Source organism: Vulpes vulpes, chromosome 8 (genome assembly GCF_048418805.1).
Source record: "Vulpes vulpes isolate BD-2025 chromosome 8, VulVul3, whole genome shotgun sequence".
NCBI lineage: Eukaryota > Metazoa > Chordata > Mammalia > Carnivora > Canidae > Vulpes > Vulpes vulpes.
The window spans coordinates 57,000,455-57,012,470 of NC_132787.1; the positions used below are offsets into that span (position 1 = coordinate 57,000,455).

Consider the following 12,016-nt stretch of genomic DNA (forward strand, 5'->3'; position numbering starts at 1 on the left):
ACCTATACTTTTAAAACTATAAAACACTGATGAAAGAAATTTAAGATGACACAAAGTCAAGGAAAAACATTCCATGCTCATGGATTGGAAGAACAAATACTGTTAAAATGTCTATACTACTCAAAACAATCTACATATTTAGTACCATCAGTATTTTTCAGAGCTAGAACAATCCAAAAATTTGTATGAAACCACAAAACATCCCGAATAGCCAAAGCAATCCTGAAAAAGAAAAGAAAAGCTGGAAGCATCACAGTTCCAGACTACAAGTTATATTACAAAGCTGTAGTAATCAAAACAGTATGGCACTGGCACAAAAACAGACACACAGAGCAATAGAACAGAATAGAAAACTCAGAAATGGACCCACAACTATGTGGTCAATTAACAGTGTTGAGAAAATTGGACAGCAACATGAAAAAGAAACTGCACCACTTTCTTACACACTTATTATTACACTTATTATTCTTACATAGTCAATAATAAACTCAAAATGGATTAAAGACCTAAATGTGAGACATGAAACCATAAAAATCCTACAATAGAACACAAGCAGTAACTTCTCTGACACTGACCATTACAATTTCTTTCTAGGTATGTCTCCCAAGGCAAGGAAAACAAAGGCAAAAATAAACTACTGAAACATCATCAAAATAAAAAGCTTCTTCACAGCAAAGGAAATAACCAACAAAACTCAAAGGCAACCTATGGAGTGGGAAAATATATTTGCAAATGACATATCTGATAAAAAGGTTAGTATCTGATGTATAAAGAACTTCTAAAACTCAACACCCCAAAAATAAATAATCCAATTTAATAAATGGGCAGAAGGCCAGAATAGACATTTTTCCAAAGAAGACATTCAGATGACCAATAAAACTATGAAAAGATGCTCAATATCACTCATCACCAGGGAAATACAAATCAAAACTAAAATGAGAAAAAAAAAAACTAAAATGAGGTTATCTCCCCACACCTGTCAGAAGTCTAAAATCAACAACACAAGAAACAAGAAGTGTTTGTAAAAATATGGAGAACTTTAGCATAGTATTCTATAGTTCCATTCATATTGTTGAAATGGCAAAATTTCATTTTTTACGGCTAATATTCCTTTGTATGTATATATCACTTCTTTTTTATCCATTGACCAGTCGATGGACAACTTGGGCTATTTACATAATTTGCCTTTGTAGATAATGCTGCTGTAAACATGAATTTTGTGCTTTTTGGATAAATACCTAGTAGCACAATTGCTAGGTCATAGGGTAGTTATATTTTTTTTTAAGATTTTTTATTTATTTATTCACGAGAAACACAGAGAGAGAGAGAGGCAGAGACCCAGGCAGGGGGAGAACCAGGCTCCATTCAGGGAGCCTGACGTGGGACTCGATCCTGGGTCTCCAGGATCACACCCTTAGCTGAAGGTGGTGCTAAACTGCTAAGCCACCCAGGCTGCCGGGGTGGTTCTATTTTTAACTTATTGAGGAAACTAATGTCTTCTAGAGTGGCTAGATCAGTTTACATTCCCACCAACAGTATAAAGGGGTTCCCCTTTCAAATATCATGTGATTTTACTAATATGTGGAATCTAAGAAACAAAATAAACAAGCAAAGGGATAAAAGAGAGAGAGAGAGGCAAACAAGAAACAGACTCTTAACTACAGAAAGAACAAACTAATGGCTACCAGAGTGGAGGTGAATGGGGGATGAGTTAAATAGGTGACAGGGATTAAGGAGTGTACTTGTGATGAACACCAGACAATGTAAAAAAGTGAATTACTATATGGTACACCGGAAACTAATATTACACTGTATGTTAACTGGAATTTAAATAAAAATTTTAAATAAATGATAGAAGCCGAATGAGCCACTGTCAGGAGACAGATCCAAGTGTGACCTTTTGATGTTTCCTTATCCATAAAGTGGAGATAACATTTCTTAAGTATCTACTTCACATAGCTATTGTTAGAATTAAATAAGATAATGTTTATAAATGTACCTGGGGCTAAAAATTTTCTGTGCTTCCTATTGAAAAAAAAAAAGTAAAAACTGTGTGTTATTCACCCAAAATGTCTATAGTATGTTGCTTAGGAGCGTCCAGCAAAAAATTTAAATGCTATTCTTTACTGAATGTAGGTATCAATATAAAAAGATACATAACAGGTAACAGAGTAAACAAGTGTCACAAGAATAGAATATATTTTGCCTGATGGACCAGAGTCCTAGAAAAGCATTAATTATTAACATTCCTTTAAATAGAAAACAAATTATTTAATGTAACTTATTTAATTAAGTGATAAAAGACATTAAATCAGCAGTATAAAAACTTACTCAAAATAAAATTCTAGACCCAGGTAACTTTACCAGAAGTTACTATCAAGCATCTCAGAATTAAAAAAAAAAAAAAAACAAAACAACCTATACAAACTCTTCAAGAGAAGAGAAAAAGAAGAATCACCACCCAACATGTTTTGAAAAAGGTGAATCTAGATACCAAATCTAGGCAAGAGTATTAAAAAGTGCAGGCCAATCTTGCATGTGAAAAAGATACAATGACCCCAAACAACATATAAGCAAACAAAATCCAGTAATATATAGAAAGAACAGTACATCATGATCAAACTGGATTTGCTCCTTGAATACAATTGTTTCTCATTGGAAAACAAATCAATGTAAATGCCTGCAATAAAAATATTTAGGAACAAAAGTCTTATCTACATAACTATAGAAAAATTGGAAAAAAGTTAAACAATACAAGATTTTTTAAAAGAACCCTTAAAATATTAAATATAGAAATGTCTTATAAGTTACACGATATTCAATGGTAAAAACTCACATTCCACTAAGATAAGAGTATCCTTGCTCATCATTTCTATTCAATACTGTGCTGTCAGTTGTAGCCAGTACAATAAGGGGGTAGGGGTGGGGAGTAAGGGTAAAACCAAAAACATCGCTATTCACAGATGAGATGATTGTATATAAAGAAAGTACAGCATAATCTCAGATAAATTACTGATATTAACAAGAGAATTCAAATTCAACCACATTGCTGAATTCGGATTAAATTTACAAAACATCTATGTTCTAAATGTTCCAGCAGTAAAGAATGAAAATTTCAAAATATAATTTATTACAGCATTTTAAAAAGATTTAATATTTTGAGAGAGCACACATGAGCACAAGCAGGTGGAGGGGCAGAGGGAGAGAGAGAATCACAACCAGACTCCATGCTGAGCATGGATCCCCATGTGGGGCTCAATCTCACGATATGAGATTATGACCTGAGGTGAAATGAAGAGTTGGACACTTAACCGACTGAGCCACACAGATGCCCCTCTAGATAGCCCTTTTAAAAACCAAGAATCTATGAATCAATCTAACAGAATTTTTCTAATTTCTGTTCTCATTATGACCCCTGAAATCTTTGAATGATAGAACTAGTCTCTCCTGCAGAAAAAAAATTATAGCCTCTGGACAAAATACAAAATGACAATGGCCTAAAGTCACTTAAGAATAAACAAAAGTGGTCAGATTCCAAGGACAGTGGAAAGCAGTAAACATAGGCAGGCATAGGGTTAACTTCCACATTTTCTTTCTTTCACATTTCTTTCTTTCTTCTTTTAGCCCAAAGTCAAAGCCCACAGTAGGCAGAATAGCAAAAATCTGATAGAAAACTTGTAGTCCTTATGTCTTAAAGAATCAGAAGCCAGGTTTTGCAGCAATTACAGTTGCTGAAAAAAGAGAGAGAAAGAATTCTGGGGAGGAGTCAGCAAGGGAGGGGAAGCCTCTAGTTCTGTATATGAACTCTATGTCTCTGGCTGCCAAATGAATCACGAATGCTTGAAAACAGACTCAAAATGAGACACTGTTTGAACTCTGAATTCAACTAAGAAATAAGTTAAACGACTACTTAACCTCTCTCTCTTTCTTTCCCTATCTCTCTCTCTCTCTCTCTCTCTCTCTCACACACACACACACACACACTCAAACCCTTGAGAAAAACAACAGAATCCCGAATTTCCACAACCAAACTTTCAGAATGTCCAAGATTCATTCAAAAAGTTATCTATCCTCAACTGAAAACACAATCAACTAGCACCAACTCCAAGATGACCCAAGTGTTAGAAATACTAAGACTTTAGGCCAAGTACTCTAATTATGCTTCATGAAATACAATAAATGAAAAGACAGAAAAGCTCTATCTCAGAATGAAAAAGTTTCAGATCAAAATTCTTTTTTTTTTTAATTGGAGTTCAATTTGCCAACATATAGCATAACACCCAATGCTCATCCCGCCAAGTGCCCCCCTCAGTGCCCATCAAAATTCTAAAGACTCCAATGGATGGGCTTAAGAGCAGATTAGAGCAATATAGGAAAGAGTCAGTGAACATGAAGATAGATTAATAGAAATTATTCAGTCTAAAGAACAAAGAATATAGAAAACAAAGATTGGAAAATACAAACAAAGACTTCAGGGACCTGGAAGACAGAAATAAAAATTCTGAAATACAAGTATGAGATTCAAAAGGAGATAAAGAATGGGGCAGTGAAACATCAGGACACCTGTACCCCGATGTTTATAGCAGCAATGTCCACAATAGCCAAACTGTGGAAGGAGCCTCAGTGTCCATCAAAAGATGAATGGATAAAGAAGATGTGGTATATGTATACAATGGAATATTACTCAGCCATTAGAAATGACAAATACCCACCATTTGCTTCAACGTGGATGGAACTGGAGGGTATTATGCTGAGTGTAATAAGTCAATCGGAGAAGGACAAACATTATATGGTCTCATTCATTTGGGGAATATAAAAAATAGTGGAAGGGAATGAAGGGGAAGGGAGAAAAAATGAGTGGGAAATATCAGAAAGGGAGACAGAACATGAGAGACTCCTAACTCTGGGAAATGAACTAGGGGTGGTAGAGGGGGAGGTGGGGAGGGGTGGGGGCAACTGGGTGACAGGCATTCTTGGGGGCACCTGATGAGATGAGCACTGGGTGTTGTTCTATATGTTGACAAATTGAACACCAATAAAAAATAAATTTATAAAAATAAAAAAAAAAAGAATGGGGCAGAAAAGAACATTTTAAGAATTAATGGCCAAAATTTTACCATTATATGTAGTGAAAGACCTACACTTTCAGATTCACTGTGCCCATCAGCAAAGCCTAAGGAGGACACCAAAGGAACACACTGCTCAAAACCAATAAAGAAAAAAAAAAAAGCCTTAAAAAAAACCGTAATTGGAGGAGTAAAAAGGACACACACACACACACACACACAAACACACATATAGGACAACAATCATTTAAATTGTAACTTATCAGAAACAATGGAAAATAGATGAGAAACAATGTTTTTAAAGTGTAGAAAGAAAAACTCATCAAAAGTGTTAAATTCACCAAAAAAAAAAAAAAAAATCCTTTAAGAATAAATGCAAAGTAAAAACTTTTCAAACAAAGAAATACATTGAGAATTCACCCCTACAGATGAGCATTGCAAGAAATGTTAACTAAGATTCTTCAGGCTGGAATGAAGTGGTACCAGATTAAAGGTCAGATCTTGGAAGAGAAATTAAGTGGATATAGTAATCCCTTGGGTAAATACTAGGATATTATTCCCCTCAATTCTATAAAGTAAACAGGTCTACTCAAACTAACATTTTAATTTATTTTGAGATTTAGAGGTGTTACATGCAATTCACTTCACAGCTACAGCATATAAAGGATGAGAGAGAAGATATACATGAACAAGTATGGTTGAAATGTTACTATACATAAGTAGTACAATATTAACTGCTAAATGAAAAATTATGTACAGTGTGATTTCTATAGCAACAACCCAAAAACTATAAAAAATATTTTAAATTAAAACACATAAAGGAGAATTCTAAAACATTTACCAATTCAAAAGTTAGGACAAAAGAAATGAAGGATGGAAAAGCAGAACTTAAATCAGACTGCATCAATAATTACACGTTAATGGTCTAGTATTTTCATACTGGCAAAATCCAAATATATGCTGTCTCCAAAAGGACTAAAATTATGATACAGTTAGGTTGAAAATAAAAAGGATATGCCATGAAAGTAGTAAGCATAAGAAGGGGGAGTAGATATATTAACATCTGAGAAAACAAATTTCCAACAAAAATATTACCAGAGATGAAGAGGGACACATCATAATGAAAAAAGGGCGCAATCATGAGAAAGACAGAACATAAACATGTAAGTACCTGAAAGTAAAGCTTCAAAACACAGGAAGCAAAAACAGAAATAAAGAGTGAAATATACAATTCCACAATCACGCTTGGAAACAGTTTAATACTTCATCTCAGCAACTCATAAAAGAAGCATATCATTAATTAACTTCATTAATTTAATTAATTAAAAATCAGGAAGGACAATCTAAACAACACCCATCAACTAGCTTAACCTAATATTTATACAACATTATCCAAACAACTGCAGAATAAAGATTCAAGTGTAATTTACCAAGAAGGTCCATATAAGACACAAGAGATTTACTTTTTTACATAAAGATTTTATTTATTTATTTTAGAGAGAGAATACATGGTGGGGAGAAGCAGCAGGAGAGAGAGGGAGAGAGAGAGAGAGAGAGAGAGAGAAAGCAGACACCTGATGTGAGGCTTGATCCAAGGACTGGGAGATCATGACCTGAGGTGTAGGCAGATGCTTAACCAACTGAGCCACCCAGGCAACCCTAATACAATAGATTTAAATGCATTTAAATTATACAGAATAAAAAAAAAATTATACAGAATAACTTCTATGACCACAATTAAATTAAGTTAGAAATCAAAACAATAAGATCTCTAAGGAACATCTAGATGGCTCAGTCAGTTAAGTATCTGCCCTCAGTTCAGGTCATAATCTTGAGGTCCTGGGATGGAGTCCCATGTTGGGCTCCCCTGCTCAGCAGGGAGTCTGCTTCTCTGTCTCCCTCTTCCTCTCTCCCACCCCACTGTGCTCTCATTCTCAAATAAATAAATAAAATCTTTAAAAAAAAAAAGACATCTAAGAAATCTCCCTAATTCTAAAATTTGGCATATTAAACAACACAATTAGAAATAACTGATTTGTCATAGAAAATATCCTAAAGAAAATTCTAAAATTTTATTACTAAATGCAGCTAAAGACAAAAGTTAGTTCTTTGAAAAGATTAACAAAATTGATAAACGCCTATCCAAATTGATTAAAAAGAGAAAACAAATATCAGGAATGAAAGAGGGGTTAGCACTACAAAGCCTAGAAACATGTAAGGCATAAGAAAGTAGTGTGTACAACTGCACACCAAAAACTTTGATAACTTCCACAAAATGGAGGGATTCCTTAAGAATACTATTAACTAAAACTAACACAAAATGAAAATAAAATCTGAACAGCCATAGTACACATTTATGTATATATATAAAAAGTTGAATTTGTTATTAAAAACCTTCCCACAAAGAGAATTTCCAACCCAGATAGTTGCATAGGTAAATCTAGTAAACATTTAAGAAGTAACACCAATTTAACACAAATGCTTTCAGAAAACAGAGGAAGGGAGACTATTTTCCACTTCCTTTTATGAAGCTAGATAACTCTAATACCAGATACAGCTAAATATAAAGAGGAGAATATATGACCAAGGACTATCCCAGGAATTCAAAGTTGGTTTAACATTTGAAAACCTAACAAGTAATTTACCACATTAACAGAACAAAGGTGAAAAATGTTATCTCCACAGATGAAGAAAAAGAGTATGTGGCAATATTCAACACCCATTCATGATAAAAACTCTAAGTAAAATAGGAAAAGATCAGAACTTCCTCAACCTGACAAAGGCAACTGATGAAAAATCTACAGCTTGTTAGCTTAACACCCCACTTGATGAAATATTTTTAAAACGCATATTACAAAAACCTTTAATGGAAATCTAGAAGACTTATAAAATATAGATGGAGACAATCGTTTTAACAAAAACTATAAACCCAAGAGTTATAAAAAATTGTTTGAATATATAAAAATTTAAAACTTATGAATAAAAATTATTATAAATAAAGCAAAAAAGCAAATTTAAATGCCATATATATATGGCATATATATATATATGGCAAGTTTAAATGCATTGATAAATCAAGTTAATGCCATTAAATGGCATTAAATTTGAATATCCTCAAGACAGATACATATATATCTGTCTTGAGGATATTCAAATTCACTGGTCAGAAAACACAAATGAAAAGAGCAATGAGTAACACTTCAGAGTTATCAATCAAAAATTAAATAGAACCTATACCTCCAGACACTGAGGTATCTCACACATTGTAGGCAGAATTATGATGAACTACAGTCTTTTTGGAAAATATCTGGGTAATAACTATCAAATGTAAAATGCATATACCCTTTGATCCAGCATTCCCACCCCTAAGAATCTGTCCCCCCCAAAATTAAAAAGACATAGTCTCTGGATCCAGCAATCATATTCTTGAGAATCATTTTCAGAGAAAAATTCCACTACACAAGAACATATATATAGGATACTATTATAACAATATTTATGGTAGCAAAATTATGGAAACAAATACCACTGATAAGGAATGTTAGAATAAATTATGGGGGATCCCTGGGTGGCGCAGCGGTTTGGCGCCTGCCTTTGGCCCAGGGCGCGATCCTGGAGACCCGGGATCGAATCCCACATCAGGCTCCCGGTGCATGGAGCCTGCTTCTCCCTCTGCCTGTGTCTCTGCCTCTCTCTCTCTCTCTGTGACTATCATAAATAAATAAAAATTTAAAAAAAAAAATTATAAAAAAAAGAATAAATTATGGTATAACCTATGTATAGCATCATAACCAACATATTATAGTTATGTTTCACTATGTAGTTATCACAAAGCTTTATCATATGATCCAGAAGAGTATGTCCATGAAATACTGTTGAATGAGAAAAATAAAAGGCATAAAAGCAAGCATCCAAAAACCCCACACAAAATTTTAAAAGCTTCACCAAAACATGTTCTTCTGTATGCTGCATCATATTGTAGATGATAAATATGCCTGGTTGTTAACATGGGTTGACTCTCAGGCAGCAAGAGGGGAGAAAAGCCTATGTATGAGGGACATTAGGAGACTCCAACCAAAAGAAAAAGAACTTTGAAAAAATAGGTAATTGTATTTATGATCTATAAACTCAAATAAAATAGGTATCTGCATGAATATATATATATATATATATGAGGAAACTAAATGAAAATTAAATTTATAAAATGTTCAAGACATGAATGTTGAAAACATTTCTACTTTCATCTCAATATGAATTTGAAGTTTTGTGATTTAAGCTGGATTTTGTTTTCTTTCATTAAAAAAAAGTTCTGCAGTTTTTCTTCATTTCAGAATTAAATTTTAAATTAAATTCTTATTACATAAGAAAGTTCTATGATTCTGGCAATTGTACTGAAGGAAACATCTGAAAATGTCATAAAACTAAGGAATGAGCACAGGTACATACACTTCATTTGGCCATTTCCTTTTGTGCAGGTCACTCAAGAACTTCAGCCAACTTATCCCCCTTGCAAGGAGGCAATTTATATTATATATAGTGCATGAAATTGGAGAAGAGTAAAGTTAAATTTAATGTTCAGTATTAAATATTAACTCCTCAATGGAAATCTAAACTCTATAAAACTCTTCATTAGAAAGACATGACTAAAATAGATTAGTTTTTTCAAATAAAGTTGTCACAGAATCACAATTCCAGAAAAGTAAATGCTCCTTTTATTCTAAAGGGCCTAAGGGCAAGGAGAACAAGAGTCAAATTTTCATTTAATTCCCAACTCCAACATTAAGGAGAATAATAAACTTCATTTAGAGAAAAACCCAAATAGCAAAAGTTTCAGTCAGCCTAAGTTATTTAAATGCACATGAAATATATTGACATTATTCATTAAATTTTTAAAATTTTAATTTTATGTCTTTGGATGATTTATAAAGTTATCACAGAATTCTTTTCCATCTAAGTGAAACCTGTGTTTTCTATTAGAATGAAAGAGTGTAAAGAATGTTTAAGAGTTCACTTTGAATTTCAATAGTACAAATACTATAATAAGGACCCTCTAGTCAACATTACGAATTATGTCTTCCCTCATCATTCGGCAATAGGAAGCCCTGATTTTAAGGTATAATTATGTTCCATTTTAACTCAGATGATCAACAGGTGATATATAAAAAATTAGAGAGGGAAAGCACTTTAAATCCATTCCAGCACAAAATGGAAATGATAAAGCAAATAAAAAATAAAAAACAGGTGAGGAAAAGAAATCCAGACTTAGGGAAACAAGCAGGAGAGACTGGAATACAATAAGGCAAGTGAATTGCTACAGATAAAGAACTTCTATAGAAAAGCAAAGAATGTTTTAAAGAAATATATTTCTGAATATATGTAGAGAAAAACAATTTAAGTCATAGAAAGTATGGTGGGGGAAGATCATTAGAAATTTCTAACATTAAGTTAATCTGATTCTTTCAGAACAGGAATAATCATATAAAAATAAAATTTACCTTTTCAGATTCACCATTGCCCAAGGAATCCCAGTAGGTGTGTTAAAGGCCGGAAGGAGTTTCTCAGCCAGTTGAACTGCTTTAATCTTGAAAATCTGACATTGAAACAATATAAAAAACATTTTTTATAAAAGAAAATTAGAGCCACCCATTCATAAATTATAGCTATTACCATTTGCTGATCTCTCATAGGATGCATACTCCATGGAAGAAGTATAAAGAGGAATAATGGCATCTCTTTGTACCATGGAATGCACAACGATCAGAGAAAATGTTTGTAAACTAAAGAAAGCTATCAGGTGTAATGGCCTGAAATTATAATTAATTGAAAGGAAAGGATATAGTTTTGGTGTTAATATATATTATCTGTATTTTCAGGGGCAAAAGTCTTAAGAGAAAAACGTCAGGTTACAAAATGTCCATCCACAGGTACATAGGCTTAGTACAAATACTAAAACAAAAAGATGCAACCCAATTTGGGAAAATCCCTTGAAATATGAAAAGCATGTTTATGTATCAACATTTTCCATCAAGGTCCACATTATTAAAAAGAAAAGGTTTGAGTTCACATTTCAACTCTGAGAGTTATAAATGCTTCTCCCCTCAACCCTAATTACTGTTATTTTGGGTACCCAAACAATAAATTGCCTTAATATAAGTGGCTTCTGAACTTTTAAAACCATGTACTACTACTACTAAGATATACATGGTAAAATTTCTTCTTAGCATATCCAAATAGATAGGTTTGTGTATCCCACTTTGGAGAATGCTGACTGATTTAGAGGCTCCAAACTGAGATTAGGTCACAATGTCCTATTAGGAAAGTGGCAAGTTCTCCTGTATGCTTGAAGCCTAGCTTCTTCAAATTGATTTCAAACTAATCAGATAACTTAAGCTTCCACCTTTTCACTGTGTCTAATGTTTTTGATAAAATACTATTAGATTCTTCAAATAAGCAAGTAGTTGAAGGTATGGAACAGATCAAAGTTCTACATTAAGGTTCCACTAAACAAAGCACCCCAACGTTATTGGGAGTAGAAGATATTAGAAATATTTGCAAGCTGTCAAAGAAATATGTTAAGATGTCTTGCAAGGTTCCTTAAATGAGGCAAAACCTCCTAGAACTTTTAATTAGATATTCTCAAACATCAATTTACCTTTTCCTTGTATACCTACTTTGACACAAAAGTCTCAATGAAAAATGTGACAACCTTAAGGTTAAAATTTTAATAATTTTCTTATAATAATCTCATTAATTCAAAAGCGTATGTAAACTGTCCTCTCCATATTACCATTTACATGTTAGTAAAATCAAGTTAACATTACAGAGTGAACAGTAGTGCTGCTTGTGTTTACCATGAAGACAAAGAGACTAGGTTCTTATCTAATATTATCATGGATCTAATCATCACATATTTTTGTATTACATCTTTTCTACATATAAAAATTAATAGT

The 12,016-nt window shown here is 33.0% G+C and overlaps 1 protein-coding gene across 1 annotated transcript in view; it reads right to left on the reverse strand.

Annotated features, from left to right (window-relative positions):
- The window catches only part of MAN1A2 (mannosidase alpha class 1A member 2), a 182,208-nt gene that overhangs the window by 86,135 nt on the left and 84,057 nt on the right, over positions 1-12,016 (reverse strand). Inside the window, exon 6 of the mRNA XM_072766782.1 lies at positions 10,562-10,656. Coding sequence (XP_072622883.1) covers positions 10,562-10,656 — 95 coding nt within the window. The remainder of the gene's footprint in view (positions 1-10,561; positions 10,657-12,016) is intronic.